The 16,284-nt window shown below is 39.2% G+C and overlaps 2 protein-coding genes across 3 annotated transcripts in view; one reads left to right on the top strand and one right to left on the bottom strand.

Annotated features, from left to right (window-relative positions):
* The window catches only part of LOC108971363 (ATP-binding cassette sub-family A member 13), a 39,296-nt gene extending 24,008 nt beyond the window's left edge, over positions 1-15,288 (top strand). Inside the window, exons 2-22 of one of the 2 annotated variants that reach the window (XM_018937360.1) lie at positions 5,180-5,373; positions 5,444-5,670; positions 5,954-6,096; positions 6,351-6,434; positions 6,658-6,801; positions 6,865-7,004; positions 7,170-8,077; positions 8,131-8,251; positions 8,315-8,505; positions 8,635-8,969; positions 9,028-9,211; positions 9,274-9,572; positions 9,628-9,800; positions 9,860-10,827; positions 10,884-11,064; positions 11,122-11,234; positions 11,294-12,005; positions 12,062-12,169; positions 13,809-14,204; positions 14,264-14,359; positions 14,429-15,288. In XM_018937360.1, the coding sequence (XP_018792905.1) occupies positions 5,293-5,373; positions 5,444-5,670; positions 5,954-6,096; positions 6,351-6,434; positions 6,658-6,801; positions 6,865-7,004; positions 7,170-8,077; positions 8,131-8,251; positions 8,315-8,505; positions 8,635-8,969; positions 9,028-9,211; positions 9,274-9,572; positions 9,628-9,800; positions 9,860-10,827; positions 10,884-11,064; positions 11,122-11,234; positions 11,294-12,005; positions 12,062-12,169; positions 13,809-14,204; positions 14,264-14,359; positions 14,429-14,701 (5,877 nt within the window). In that variant the 5' untranslated portion in view covers positions 5,180-5,292 and the 3' untranslated portion in view covers positions 14,702-15,288. Of the gene's footprint in view, positions 1-5,179; positions 5,374-5,443; positions 5,671-5,953; positions 6,097-6,350; positions 6,435-6,657; positions 6,802-6,864; positions 7,005-7,169; positions 8,078-8,130; positions 8,252-8,314; positions 8,506-8,634; positions 8,970-9,027; positions 9,212-9,273; positions 9,573-9,627; positions 9,801-9,859; positions 10,828-10,883; positions 11,065-11,121; positions 11,235-11,293; positions 12,006-12,061; positions 12,170-13,808; positions 14,205-14,263; positions 14,360-14,428 lie in introns of those variants that run through there. The other variant, XM_018937361.1, reaches the window with a different exon arrangement.
* Positions 12,267-13,764, bottom strand: LOC108971364. The gene is made up of 2 exons (XM_018937362.1): positions 12,872-13,764; positions 12,267-12,800 (listed from the first exon to the last, which is right to left on the bottom strand). The coding sequence occupies exons 1-2, from the start codon at positions 13,540-13,542 to the stop codon at positions 12,362-12,364; spliced, it is 1,110 nt and encodes a 369-aa protein (XP_018792907.1). The 5' UTR covers positions 13,543-13,764; the 3' UTR covers positions 12,267-12,361.
* Positions 15,289-16,284: the final 996 nt, after the last annotated feature.

The following is a 16,284-nucleotide window of genomic DNA, read 5'->3' as shown; positions in this document are numbered from 1 at the left end:
ATTAGATGATAAGATTTTAAATTGAAGATAATTGAATTTTATATTTTAACATTTAATATAAAACGGTGAGGAACAGTTCCAGCTTTGACTTCTGTTCATATTTTTTTACATTTGGGAAACTATCTATCTGACTCAATCACGTGTGACATTCTGTGAGCTTTGAATCGGGAGTACTTGTTCACAAACCAGATGGGCTAATGATTTTGCTTTATCATATACTTAAAAATATCCCAAACTCTTTGAAGATGTTAGAACAGTGTTTCAAATACTCTATTTCTTCATGTACTTAAGTATTTGTGTACCGAAAGTAGGCAGAGGACAAATGGGCTTCGAAATTCAAAAAAACCTGGTTATAAATCGTCCAGCAAATCTCAACTTTAATCTAATTCTGAATAAGAAAACCAGATGAACCAAAAAAGTTCATACTACTTTGATTAGAATTTACAAACTCGAAAGATACATTTTTTAATGCAATAATAACGGATGATGCAAGCAACGCTGCTTTTTTCAATAGCCTTTTTTGACACATCACGCGTAGGCCGTGTCAAGTTGTCATATTAGTTTTATTCCGTATTCTTTGGCATTTCATCTTGTAAAGACGTACGTCTGAAAAACATTTACAAATCTTTAAACTTTATTACGAAAATTCACGTCCTATAAAGAATATGTTTCGCGCACATCGCTCAACATAATCGGAATACTGACCTTCTTATTCCCATCTTGAGGCACACCATTCATTATTGGATAATACTCGACCTAGTAGACAGTACGCAGTGAAGAAAATATAGCAACCGTAGCTGAGAGTGTACACGAAGACTGTGGAGACTTTATTCGGCACCGTTCACAGCAACTCGAACTAACATATGGAACGACTTGGGGTATTTTACATTGAGATCTTAAATTGAAAGCATACAAAATACAAACAACATACAACGCTTTGGTGTATTTTTTAGGCCGTTGGAATCATTGTTGATATTTCTTCAAAAATGATACCGGTGGGAGCGTAGCCGTCAATGGCGATCATTATCGCGCCATGATAACCGATTATTTGACGACTGAAATTGATGCTCATGACCTCGGCAACATTTGTGTTCAACAAAACGGCGCCACTTCCCACACATCGCAGATAATTTCACGTTTTGGGCCGGTCGATTGGTCACTAAGATCGTGTGATATCACGCCGTTAGACTTTTCCTATTGTGACATGCAAAGTCTAAGGTCTATCTGGACAATCCCGCTTCGATTCAGGCCTTGAAAAAAAAACATAACGCGTGTCCTTCGCCATCTATCAGTCGAAACGCTTGAAGGAGTCATCGAAGATTGGGCTCAATGGATGAATCATCTGAGACGTAGCCGCGGACAACATTTGAAAGAGATAAAAAAAAAAAAATAAATGCAAAAAAATGAAAATAAACATTTCCTCCTAAATTTGAAATTTCTGTATTTTTTCTTTAACTTCGAAATGGATCACCCTTTGTAAACATGAAACGTATGAAGAAATTATTTTTTGTTTAATTATCCGATTTGAACCTGGAAAAAAAATAAGAAAAGTTCGGAGACCTTATGAAGTATATAAATGATCAGTGTGGCAAGCTGATTCGATTTATCCAAATTGTGAATCAAGAATTAGTCAATGTTCAAGATATAGTTCTTATGCTATAAGAAATGCACCTGTGAAGAGTATTATACTTTCGGTGCATCTTAAGTAATTTTTTGTGTTTTTTGTATATAAAAAATTTAACTTAAAAAAAGAACATTTAAAGAAAGTTTCGGAAATATAACACAATATTTTAACCAAAAATAGCAAATAATATGACTTCTATTCTAATTAAACCACACAAAGCCATGACAACTAATTTAAAAGTGTTGTTTTCTCCACGGACTAGACAATATATAATATTTATTATTGGTATCACTACATCACTACAATAAATTTCGCACTTCCGTATCCACAAGTAAAAGCAATACTTATTCACAATTAGTCAACATTTTAAACTGTAGCAAATTGATGCCATTATCATTGTTTATAAAATATTGTGTTCTAGTTTTGTGATTAAGCGCGCTAACTTTTCTGCTCCATTCAACATGCATTCAAAGCTATTTTAACAGTTATAATTTTAATGGCCTTTGCATGTTCACAAACAAGCATGCAAACGATTTGCATACGTCCAAACAACCGCCAGGGATAAAGGGATGCCCAACTTATATTCCAGTGTGAGAGCGCCTCAAAATAAACGTTTTATATATAAGATTTTCCATTGCAGCCAGATCGGCAAAAGTAATGATTTTTGACATTTAATTTAAAACACCCAACATTTACTACACTTAAAAATAATTTTCTATTGGACTCTAATATACCGCGAAGCTATCTAAATTTTGTTTTATGATTTTATGCTATATTAAAACAACTGACTTTAGAATTTTCAATACTTAATAAGGTGAATTAAACCTACTAGCTCTTTTTGGTATAAGTCGTTCGAGTCATTCCAATCGCAAAATGTCAAAACCTACCAGATCCAGTCTACTGTCAAAGTTGGGTAGGTGAGCGTTTCTCACATTTCCTGTAACAGGAGAGTTGGGCATCTCTTAATCTCTTCGCTCCGATAAGGGAGACATATTTACAATTAGGGGGCAATGCTCTACAAGTCAAATGATTTCTCTAATGAAATGGCTTAGCACATATTACTAATTTCAGAGCTATTAAATACTCATATGGCTCTGCTGTGAGTTAGAAGAAAGCTAATTGCCTTAATATTATCAGAATATGCATCGAATCGGCAATTAAAAATATCGAAAATGTTAAGCAAATGCCATCCGAACATAAAACAAAACATTGATCGAGTGAAAATATTAAACTTTAACGGAATGGAGATTTATGTAATCACCTTAATTGTACGCAGATTAGACAAGTCAATTCGAGTAATTCAGTCAATAATTCTTCTCGCACAATGGAGCAATTTAACGAATATCTCAATTAATATTCAACTGACAATACATTTGGTTAAAATCAACCTACAATCACGTGGAGCAAACAAAATAAAACTCATTTTTACTGGACTATAAGATTTAATAAACAATTTATGTAATTAATCCATAATTGGACCAAAAGGACTACATGAGGGGTAAGTCAGGTTTTCGCACAAATTTATCTATTTTAGGCACAAGGATATACTGTTATGAGTAAAACAGTAATACACGCTCTTATATTTTCATTGGGATAACTCACATATTGGTCGATATAAGCGCTACAAAGTTACCACGAATTTCGAAAATCTTTATATTAAGTATATGGGAGCTTATGGAATCAAAAGTCTTTCCTGTTCCTGTTTTTATTGGACTTAAACAATATTTTATTATTAGGTGGCACACATTAGTCAAATTATTCGCGCTTTTTATCGAGCGTTTTATCTCGTTGTATTAATTACTTCTTGATTTGTGTACCGGAAACTGAACGAACCAATTGGAATTAAAACCTGTGCTATATAAGCAGCAGGCGTGGTCCGATTTTGTCCATTTTCACACTGTGACATAAGAATGTAAGATGAATTAAAATTTGGTTGTTGTAGCTTAACTGGTTTAGGAGATATGTACATTAAACATTTTGAGGGCGTGGGCACGCCCACTTTTCCAAAATTTTTTATCTACCTTGCTACTGTACCAAATTGCAATTTTATGTCATAATTTAATACTCGTTTATTGAACTTAATATGTTTCGGTTAATGGCGATTTGGGGGCTCGGCAGTGCTCCGATTACGCCCATCTACGAACTCGAATTTTTTTTTGTATCAAGGAACCCACATATCAAGTTTCATCTCAATTTTTACTGAAGTTACAGCTTGCACCGACGGACGGACAGACAGACAGTCACCCGGATTGCAACTCCGCTTGTCATCCTGAAAATTTATGTATCATACATACCACTGTGAGTTGAACAAAGCTATCATACTCTGTAGCAACATGTTGCAAGAGTATAAAAATATTACCAATTACGTTTAGTGTAATTCATATAATTTTTAAATTAATTAATGCATAATGTTCTGAAATGAATATTTGAAATTTGCCTCAGAATTCTCTGAAATCGGCGTTTGAGTTATTGCTCGCAAAAACCACGTCCAATCTTTGTCCCGTGCAATGACTCAGTTTTTTACATTTATCTTTAAAGTGAAAATTGTTCCAAAATCAATCATAGCACTGAAAGACAGGGCTTTTAAAAGCTATTAATAAATCTTCCACCCAAAATAAAATAAAAAAATTTTTTTGTTGATAATTTTTCTTAGTTAAAATGTATCGCGTTCGACATGATGGCAATTCAAATTCATATACATATGTACATATGTATAGGTACATATACTGCAGGAGACTAAATAGTACGTGTCACGTCGACTGTCCGCGATGGACTCCTAAACTACTAAACCGATTTAGACAAATTTAGCACACTGTGTCCAGTTCGAACCAAATTAGAAGATATGATAGTAAAAACAATTCATAAATAAAAAAACGCAGTGGAAGTTCTATTAAATGGACGCTGGATGGATGGATTTTTTCCAATGAAATTTAGTTGTATGAACATATTCAAAAATAAATCTCAAGTACAATCCCTTGGATTATTATACCGACAAAAACGTCTTTGCTTTTATTCGGAAATAAAATTTTCACGGTATTGAATAGTTTATTATGTGAATAAAAGTATAAAATGTATACCACAGCAACGCGTGGCCGGATCCGCTAGTATAAATATATAATGAAGAACCAATACTTTTTAAATAAAATTATTTTAACACATTAAAAACAATGGCACTTTGAGCATAATGAAAAATAAGTGCCAATGATCATTTTGTTTACAAAGCATGACATAATATAGTGTGTTACGTTTAGTGATAATAGTAGATGAAAAAGATAATTGTGAACCTAGTGGTAAAATAAATCTACAATAGAAAAAAAAACAAATAAATTATATTTATATACATATTACATTGTAAATGTTTAATAAGTAATCGTGGGAAGGGTCGAGGTTACTTCAAACTGGTTCCCAAACGGGGTTATCAGAGAGAACCTGAGTTTTGCGATAAGTGTTCAGACAAATTGTATGTTTATTGAGAAAGTAAGCGCTATTCATACACTACACAACTTAGCTTATTTTCATCTGTGTTTTATTCTATTCTATATTTCTTGTTTTAAGAGTGCCGAAAAATCAGAGAAATAACAGTTATTGCATAACTTTGGTTCAAATCGTCAAATATAATTGCCGATGCTGCCGAAATTGTGAGATATCGAACGTCAAAAAGAAAGAAAATGCAATTGAAACGGTCCTTCAGCGCCAGCCAGCTACGGGCGATGCTGCGCAAGGACGGCCTTGTGCGACTGCGTCAACCGGTAAGCTAGTCAAAGCAGCACAAAACCAATATAATATCAGTAACTAGTATTTGACTTCACACCCCACCAGGTTATGACGGTTGTGCAAGTGGTTTGGCCTTGTCTGGTGTTTATGCTGCTCTACCTCATACGTCTCAAGTTCGGTCCCGAACACATAGAAGACTGCCAATTTCCCACGCGTTTGCTGCCCACCAAAAATCAGGTTCTACCAAGTTTCTACTCTTACATCTGTAGTTTGGAAAATAATTGTATGAAGACGACGCCATACGAAGAGACAACGAGTTGGCAGAATGCACCGTAAGTAATCGATATAAATCTGGAAAAAGTACTTATAGAGACCCAAAAGGGTGTAAATGAGACAAAGGCCGACTTATATTCCATTTGACGCTTCATATTGAAGAAGTTCGTTAACACTGGGTGCGTGATTAATGCCTGTTCGAAAGCAACTAAGCTGCACCTTTGTTAGTTCTTACACACATCTTTTGCTCAAGCATATTTTATTCATACATACTTACACATTGTGTATATAGAAATTAAGTGACTACTTGTGTCTGACATTTTGTGGCATTAATTATTTCAGCATGAAGCCAATTGTTGATATCGTGAATATATTTGTCACCGACGATCGCATGTTTAACGCTGTCATCGATTTGCCGGAAAAGGCGAATTTCATAAATGCCGTAACGGCTGTGGTCACGGGCGGCCATTTCAACCAGATACGACGTAAGTACTCACGCACATGCATGCGAACTCCAAAAACCAATTAAATGTTTATGCACCTTTAATTAATTTTATCGCTAAAACCACACTGAACAAGCACTTCAGAAAGCTTTTGTCGCCTATGCCTGCCCTTAAGGCAGGGAGCGTGAAGTTGTGTGCTAATTAAGGAATTTAATCTTTAAAGTAACAACAAATCGCAAATATTAATTACGAGTATTAACGCATGCATATGTTTGTTTTGTCGCCACTACTTGCAGAAAGCGTCGGCAGTGTTATCAACCTGGTGCCCCAAGTGGAGGATTTCCTAAATGGCACGTTCGATATAAATCGACTCTTTTCAGGTAATTAAAAGCTTTGCACTTCGATTAGAACATATGTAATTACCATTTTGAAGATATTTCTGTAATCCAAACACATCCTCTTTACTAAACAAAACACGATCTTTCGATTTCGAACATCATGATCTTAACGAAATTTAGAGCATAATATGTATATGAAAATAAAGAATTCATACGCCTATTCAAATTCCCGTATTATTGTCCGATTTATTAATTTTCCTTCCAGATCGCAGAACCTTCGTTAAGGCTGGTTACCTTATGTGTGGTCATCCGTTCCCCAGCACCGATACCATACCCCTTGTTAATGACATTCTCTATGACACCGAAGACTTCAGCAAAATAAATGATGACGAGATTAATGTAATGCCCAGTAAGTTCGTGTTTGCCTAGTAAATACTTTATACTAATCCTAGAGTGTGTTCTTACTTCGCAGCGAAATATTGCAAACAACTTTACTTGAATATCACAACAACCACGACGGGCAAGTTGACATGGAACGTGGTGAAACCACTGATACATGGCAAGATTTTATTTGCACCTGTTACTGAGGAGACTTTATCAATTATGACGCATGTGAGTGAAAACCTTTAAACAGTCGAAAGATTTTTAATTGGACTCCCATTGAAACACTAATTTTAACTATCGAACAGTCTCTAATTCTGACTGACAAACAGTCTAAATGATCAGTTACCACATTATGAAGTGTTTTTTAGTAGCATAAATTTCAATATTTTCCAGGCCAACACTACGTTCGAGGAGTTGAATCGTTTGAAACGGTTGTCAGTTGCAGTCGCCGATATTGTTACCAAGTTACGTGAAGACGGTCCATTTCAGAAAGGCTTTGATAGCCTGCTCAAGTTGGCCACCTCACAAACTGTACGCTCCTACATCGGCGATGATATAAACGTCGACGAAATTGTTGGCGTTGTAAATCGTATACGGACCGATCCGCTCGTATACGACATTGTTAGGACCATCAAGAACATACTGGAATGTTTTTCCGTGGATCGCTTTGTGCCATTGGCAACCGCCAAGGATTTACAACTCACTGCATTCGAATTGAATGACAAGCGTTTGTTCTTCGCTGCAGCATATTTCAATAAAACCGGTAATGATGTATCCTACAAACTGCATATGGACACCGAAAATACACAACCGACCTTTGAGAACAAGAACCGCTTCTGGTTTCCGGGTCCATCGCGCAGCATGATACGCGACATGAAATACCATCGTGGTTTCGTGCAGATAAAGAATGCCATCGACATGGGCATCATTAGACACCAGAAGTTGTTGCATAAAAACATCACTGAGGAAAGCTCCTTCGAGTTGAGCACAAACAGTCCCATTTCGATTGAAATTGAGACTGGTAGTGGATTTGGTGAGGATGAGGATGAAGATGACGATTGGTCGACACCGACGAAGGAGAGTTTACCACAGGCACACAACGATGACCGCCGACCCAGTTCGATGGAGACTATGGTAAATCTAGATGATCTCAAGGTGAACACTCGCAGACGACGCCAAGCTTTGCTCGATTTACTTAGCGTGTTTGGCGGCAATAACGCCGACACGCTGAGCAAGCACGGAGTGGATGGACTGCAGATGTACACGAAGCAATTTCCGTATCCCGCTTACACACACGATGAGTGAGTGTTCTCTTCAGTACACAGGCTATTTATGTAATTTTGTATATTTGCAGCATGAAAACGGGTATTTACCTTGCGCAAGCGATACAAGTAGCCTTCTTTTTGGGCCTGGTAGCACAAATCGCCAATTGTGTGCGCCACTTAATTTGGATGCGTGAGAGTCGGAATACAATGGTAAATGGATCAATTTAATCTCAAACAGTTAGTGACTTTCACTTTTCTAATTTTTATTTGCAGATCATGCGTTCCATGGGCCTGAAGCCGTGTTCGGAACTCACTTCTTGGATTATTGTTACATTTGTGGAACTCATTGTAATTTTTGTGGGCGTAACGTTTATCCTCTACATTGGTGGTCTGCTGAAGTTTGTCTCATTTATATTCGTCATGTTTTTCTTGTTTGTATTTGGTGCATCTTTGATATCCTTTTGGTGAGTTTCTGTTTCTATAAATACTCTCGATCTTCAGGAGGTACATTTTCATTCTCATATGAAGGTTTTCTTCTTCAGTTTTCAAGTATTAGGCCAAAGAGATTATGACCTTCTTTATTTTATTTCAAGCTATATGTGCTCAACTTTCTTCACGTCGGCCACAATCGGTGCCGTGGCCACGGCACTGCTCTTCTTTATCTCCTACTGTCCCTACATCATTGTGCTGCTCTTTGACTCTCACCTCAATTCGTTCGAGAACTTCTGCATTAACTTGTCATTCACAACGGCATTCTCACATGGTTGGAGCCATATTATGCGCATGGAGTTACAAGAGATCGGTTTGAGCTTTGTGCAAGTCTTCCAAGAAGGTATGCGTGGCGAATTTGGATTCGCATTCATTATGATGATTGTGGATGCGATAATTTATGGCGCTATCGGTTACTTGGTGCGACATTTCATGGATGGTAAGCTGTTTTGAACTTCGCAATATAGATTGTTTGAGTAATCCCCATTTTTCAAAAGCAGATGAGTATCGATTCATTGAAGTGCAGCGCGATGATTTGGATGCAAGTGTTGGTGCAACGCTGACAAACGTGAGCAAGTTGTATGGTGAGCAAGTGGCCGTGAGCGATGTGAATCTGTCGTTGTCCCGGGATAAGATCACATGTCTGCTGGGACGCAATGGTGCAGGAAAGAGCACAATTATGTAAGGAGTCAATTTGATTTATTTTTTTGATCTCTTAACCTTTACCTTTTGCGCTTCCTCAGCAAAATGCTTACGGGTCAAGTGGTGCAATCGACGGGGCGTGTTATACTCTCACAGGCAATGACAAGTAGCGATGAATACGATAAGGTGGGCGTATGCTCTCAAGACAATATTTTAATACCAAATCTAACAGCGCGCGAACACTTGGAACTGTATGCGTCTATCAAACTGAAACACAACTATAACTCGGAGGTGGATAAAACACTGAAAAGCTTGAAATTCGGAAAATATGAGAATTATCAGGCCTATCAACTGTCGGGCGGTTACCAGCGTAGACTTTGCGTCGCTCTGGCCTTTATTGGTAAGACAAAGAGTATGCATTTATGTCACTGTTTCTCAAAACAAACCTCTCCCAGGTTCACCTAACGTTGTGATTCTGGACGAGCCATGCAATGGTGTCGACTCTAAAGCACGCAAAGATATCTGGGAACTGATACAACGCTTGAGAAAAGGACGTGCCGTTGTTTTTGCTACACACTTCTTGGACGAAGCGGAGTTTCTAAGTGATGTGATGGTTATCATGAAGAACGTAAGTATGCTTAAGTTTTTAGGTAAATTCAAACTAAAACTGGAAATTCTCTTCGGCAGGGCAAAATCATAGTGAAACATAGCCCAGAAACTCTAAAAGAATACTGCACATCCGGCTTTGAGGTACTCTTCCATTGCAGCGATAGCCAAACTATAACTGAAATCCGCACTATGGGTAAAGATATGCTCTCCAGCTTCAAAGAACCCGATTGGTTAGATAGTGGTGACATTCGTCTGCAAGTACCTTACGATCAAGGCGGCTCCAGCAAATCACTGGCTTACCTAGATTACCTGGAAAACTTACAGAACGGTGGACTTATTGCCAACTTACGCGTTGAAAGTCGCAATTTAGAACAAATATTCGCGGACTTGCACGAGGACAAGGAAAACGCCAGCAAGGGTGTAAACACAAGGTTTAACATGAAGAAGGTTGAATTGAAAAACTCGACAGTGGCTAATATAGTGAATAGTGGCTCGTTAGGTGTGCTCACAGCCGTTCAGAATTTATTACACAAACGCATCGTTCACTTTAGCAGAAATTATCGTATTCTCCTTTGCGTCATCGTATTACCTGCGCTATTCGAGTTGTTCGCCATGTGGTTCGTCACATATCGTTTGGAAGACGACTACGATACAACAATTAGTTTCACTCGCGAACTATATCCGAAAACAATGCAAATGTTCAGCATGGAACTGAACAAAACACTCACGAATGCGGCTTATGAAGGCTTGGCCGAGCAGTGCTCCGCTGAGAGCCCATGTCGGGAGTTTAGAAATTCAAGCACGGCCTTCTATTGGATCTTGCAATCAATGAATGATTATCATGAGAAACGCTATGGTGGCTACTCCTTCAATGATACGAATGCTATCGTTTGGTACAACAACAAAGGCTATCATGCTATGATGGCTTGGCTGAACGATTTGAATACGCGCTTGCTGCAAGTAGAGATGGACGATAGTAACTTCAGCATTACAAGCTTCAATGAACCATGGAAACTTGGCGCCGCCGAGCTCAGTACGACCTCAGTGTAAGTTGAAGTATGCCATTCTAAATCTGAGCTCATTTATTAATAATTTCTCACAGTTTGCGTCAAGCTGGCGATTCGTCCATGGTCTTCATACTACTCATCGCATTCAGTTTGGTGGTGGCCGTATCATCCGTTTTTCTAGTAAACGAACGCGTGAAAGGCGAAAAACTGCAACAGAAACTTTGTGGTGTAAACTTAGCCACCTACTGGGGTGTAGCGTTTGCTTGGGATTTTCTGGTGAGTACCTTTTTCAAAAGAGCAGTTGTGTTTACTCTAATTCCCCTGGTCTACTAGATTATGATAATCGCCATATTGGTCTGTGGCGCCATCATATTCGCATTCGGATTGCCAGTATTTGTTGCTCGTCAAAATGTTTCCGGTATATTCGTGCTCGCACTGCTCTTTGCGTAAGTTATAAGAAATAATACGGTTTTACAGGATAATTGAATATAACCCAAATCTCTAGATTTGCCTGCATACCAGGTGTACATGTGTTTGAGAAATGCTTCAACGACTCCAGTGTGGCGATTGTGACCATATTCTGTATGAATATCATAATTCCACTCTTCACCATGGCCAATATCATACTGCTGGGTGTAATCGGTGACTCGGAAGTATGGGACGATTGGCGCTATTTCCTTAACCGTGCCTTCCTCATTTTTCCGCAACACGCTTTAGGCGACGGTTTACTTGAAATCTGCAAAAATTATATGGTCTCACTCGTCTTCCAACGATACGATATCGATTCCTACAAACACCCAGTTTCGAGTGATTTACTCCGTCCACATATGCTGGCGCTATTCATAGTCGGTGTTTTCTTCATCATTCTGAATGTTTTGCTGGAGACCGGTAAGATTTATAAATGGGGAAAAACGTTAGTAAATCGTCTGCCTATCTACCAAAAATATGCTGAGAAGCAGGCGGAGGAATTAAAAATCGTATCCATACAGAACTCGCTTAAACGCGCCGATAAAGATGAGACACCACAAGTACTGAAAGTAGACAACCTCTGCAAGTCTTACGATCGCGGACAGTATGTTGTGAAGAATGTCACATTCGCAGTGAGAGCCGGTGAATGTTTCGGCTTATTAGGCAAGAACGGCACCGGCAAGTCCACGATATTCAAGATGCTCTCTGGCGAGCTGCAGCCGAATGTGGGCGCCATCAATTACTTCAACGTAAGTACACCATGGCAACAACATCAAGTCCTACTAACAACCATTTGTATTTTTAGGGCGAGATAGCCTATTGTCCGCAAACAAATCCGCTGGACTCCCTGCTGACTGTCGAGGAATGCATTCGGTTCTACGGGAATCTGCGGCGCGTCGCTAATATGGACAAGGTAAGAAGTTATTCGTTTCTGTCTCGGGTAGATACACGCTTCTAGTCGTGACCGATGCAAAAAAAAATTAAGTGAGGTTAAATGAAAACACAGTACATACATATTTATATCACTATGAGATATACGAGTACATAAAAGAAGCACACATTTACTATCATTTCTTGCATCTTTGCGAAAATTCAGGAAAAAATTTTATTGATCGTATTCATTGATCATAACCTCCAGGTGAACGCAATCGTTGCCATCATGTGAAAGTATATTGATTTCGCCATTACTCAGCCGTAAACTGTTTGCATCGTTAACTAGAAATTCACTAGGGTTTTGGGATTCGTTGAGCTGACGCACTTGGGCGATAACGCTGCGCGACGAAGTCATCGTCCTATCGTAGGCGGTCAGAGTGCAATGAATTGGCTTGGTGGACTGCACGCTCACCAGCCAAATCACGAGTAGGTGTTGATTCGAGTCCTCTGGCTTCGTTATTCTAGCTTCGAGTTGCTTATCCTTCAGCATAGCACTCCAAGACGTGCGGCAAGCCATTATCAGTATGGGCAAATGTGCGTCAAGATGCTCATGTGGCTTTGGCAGGAAGGCGTTGTGTATGCAAATACCACGCTGAGCGGGCGGATTTGTACTAAAGTCGGAAAGCGGAATGAAAAACCACTACACACGCTAAAATAATTGCATTAATTGTAGTCTACTTACCACTTCTCCTTGACGCCTCCGTAGGCGAGCACACCCAAACACACATTATCACGAAAATCCAAAGTAGTGGCATCGAAAATCAACACTGAGCGCTTCCCGCCATAAATCTCTTGACACTGCACACCAAAGTCTTCGCTGTGATCACGCAGGTAATGCGACAACACCGAGGTCACGCCAATAGTTCGACCACAAGCACCAATGGGACACTGTACGGGTGTACGTGAGATCGTTAACAGCGAATCCTTCTTCTTCAGCGACTTGTCGCCGACGCTTGTACCAGTGCCGGTACCAGTACCTGCGACCGTAGCAGTGCCACCAATGCTTGAAGCGCCACCCTCAGTTGGCGCTGTGAGGCTCTCCAATATCGAACGCTCTCCATTTTGTGCCAAACGAATTTGCTGACGAAACAACGCCACATCTTGTGTGCTGAACTGATCGAACATCTCTTTGCTGCAACTGGGATTCCAATTTGTGAAGTTGGTGTTCATTTTGAGCAGCTCTTCCTTGCGCTTTTCAATGGCCTGCGCCTCTTGTTTTTGCATTTTGAAGCGTTGAAAATTCTGAAAGTGATCGTACATGGTGGGCTGCTGGAACTCGGGTCGCACCGGTGCGCTGCCCGATGACCGCGGCTGCAATCTATCACAATCCTTACAGCAATTGGCCATGTTCATTATTTCCCTTGACTGCCTTTCCTTATTTGCTTTGGTGTGTTGGCTGATGCTTTCTTTTCTATTGACGATGCTACTACTACTGTATTTAGCTGGCTTGTGCTTTTTCTTATGGGAGGATGAGTTTCAGGAAATAAGTTCAGAGAAATTTGCCTTGATAAATTTTGAAATTTTAAAGTATGAAACACTTAAATTTATTTATAATAAACAAAAATAGAAGACTGTATTTTGACAAATTTTTATTTGAATTTCTGGCTTATTTTTGACAGCTAATAGAACACGTACTGGAGTCATTCCAACTGAAGTCGTACCGTCACGTGTTGGTTAAGAATTTGAGTGGCGGCAATCGTCGTAAGCTGACAGTGGCGCTCACTTGTTGCGGTCGCACCACAGTCGTGCTAATGGATGAGCCCACCAGCGACATGGACCCGGTCACGCGCGCCATTGTTTATCGCACCATACACGATCTACTCGCTACACAACGCGCGGTTGTGCTCACTTCGCACTCGGTATCGGAGATCGATGGAATCTGCCATCGTATCGCCGTGCTCAAGGACGGTCAAATCCTGACCTGCAGCAGTCCGGAGAGTTTGAACAAGCAGTACGGCGGTTACTACAATGTCGTAATTTATGGCGACAACCAATTGATCGAATCGGTAGAGAAGGTAAGTCGCCGCAAATGAAAAGAAATCGTGTTCATTTAATACCTACTTACTACTTACAGGCCATACATATGCGTCTGCCGCAGTGCGTGGACTTCCAGACTTACCCGCATTCCATAAAGTTTAGCCTCAAAATCCAAACAGTCAAGCCGCGTGAGGTAAGCACTCTAAGCATACATAGATCACATGATTGTAACCTTCAATCTTTGTTGTTTTTTGCTCAACAGCATGATGTGGAGGCAATGGTGCCACCACAGAGCAACAAAGTGTTAAGTTTGGCCGATCTTTTCCGTGAATTGAACACGCTGTCGAAGCAATATGAAAATCGCCTGCACTACACAGTCAGCCATTGTCGTCTGGATGCGGTATTCGAGCGCATCTTGGATTCCAGCGAACAGCCACCTACCATCGCCAACGGACTGGGCAAGTCGAGCTTGATGGGCAACCCTTCCACCGGCTACATCCACAATGGTTACGTGGAAACGGAGACTGTCACATGACCATCCAGCGCGTCGTTGCTTCCATCGCCGTCGCCAGCTAATGCAACTGTTAAATGCTGTGGCTCTCCGCTCATATAGTCAAAGTTCGGCCGGCAACAACGACCTTGTTTACCAGCGACATGTTTTATAGTCCCACTACATATTTACTTAATTACTTTATGCGATATTTGTTTGTGATAAGGTTTAATTTTGCTCACATAGGACTTTATTGTATCGTACCTTTTGTGTTTTTTTGTTTCAGTTTTCGAGTATACTAAAGCCTTGGCTTTTTTGAATCGAATTAGGAATTTTGGGTGTATCCGCGTAATTATTGTAGTTAGGTTTAATGTATTCTTAGCTGTAATGTGTTTTGTTTCGTATTTGTTTCCGTAATGTATTATGTAAAGGCGTCACAATTGCCGAAGCTGAGCTTCGTTCTCAGGCAAAATTGCTTACAAATAATCTAAGTGAAAGTAGTCTCTCGCTAAATACTATAAGTATTAACGTTTGTGTAGTCTTCCACTAATACAAATATATATATTTATGATATTAAGTATGATACCAAATTTGTCTTGAATATAATAAACATACAGTACCCCGCCAACCCATTAGAAACAGGGACAATTATTCATATAGTTTTGCGTTCAGAGTCAAATAAACCAAAAGTTTTATAATACTTATTTGAAATATCATTTTTTTTATAAAATTGAAAAAAAACTTAATTTTTTTTTAGTATTTGGTTGGCAAACTTTTGTTTTTATTAACAGCTCTCACTATTTGAGGCATACTATTCAAACAAATATCATCATTATTTTTCACACATCCACACACATCCTTTATGTTATCTTTGAGTGGGGCTGTTGTGAGATTTTTTCGGGAATATACCTTCGATTTAAGGAACTTCGGTTGAATTGCCCGCCTAAGGTAATATATTGATATCCAAGTTGGGAAGAATATCAGTCGTTCGTCGGGAGATGTGGCAAGGGACCTCAGCGTGCGTATAAGTGTACTGGGCGGCTGAAGGGTTCAGTGTTGTCAAATATGGTACAAGACCATCTTGAAGTACATTGGTGTACTGCTCACTAGTCATCGTTCCCTCAACAAAATAAATTGATCCAGGACCTTCAACCAATATACACCTCTAAATCACTACATAGGGGGGATAATTTACCGTTTTCTGAATGTAGTTCTCCATATAACGGACATACTATCCACGGCGCACAAATTGAATGGCTTCTATCACTGCTTCTAGCCGGACTTCGTCGCTAAAGCTAATTTCTGTTAAGGAGAAAGTCATGTTAAAAAGCAGCATAACTTTGAATGGGGACTTTCGGGGGACTTCATAACTTTTGTTTACTTTGTTTCAATCCACCTTTGTGTAGTTCTGATGAAGTTCGACCCTTACTCACTTTTCATTCGCTTGGTCATTCCAATTTTTTTTTTTTTTTTATTACTTTTCTGTAGGATGTACTTTTATCTTTTAAAAGAGCATGCAATAGCACTTTGGGGTTTCTTTAAAATGTCCGATTTTTTACCCATTTCCTAAAAAGTACATTTTTTATTGCTTATATTATAATGCTTCAGAAAACTTAAAACAAATACTT

This window comes from Bactrocera latifrons, unplaced genomic scaffold, assembly GCF_001853355.1.
Source record: "Bactrocera latifrons isolate USDA-ARS-PBARC rearing strain unplaced genomic scaffold, ASM185335v1 scaffold_34, whole genome shotgun sequence".
NCBI lineage: Eukaryota > Metazoa > Arthropoda > Insecta > Diptera > Tephritidae > Bactrocera > Bactrocera latifrons.
This window is presented reverse-complemented; position numbering and strand designations above follow the sequence as displayed.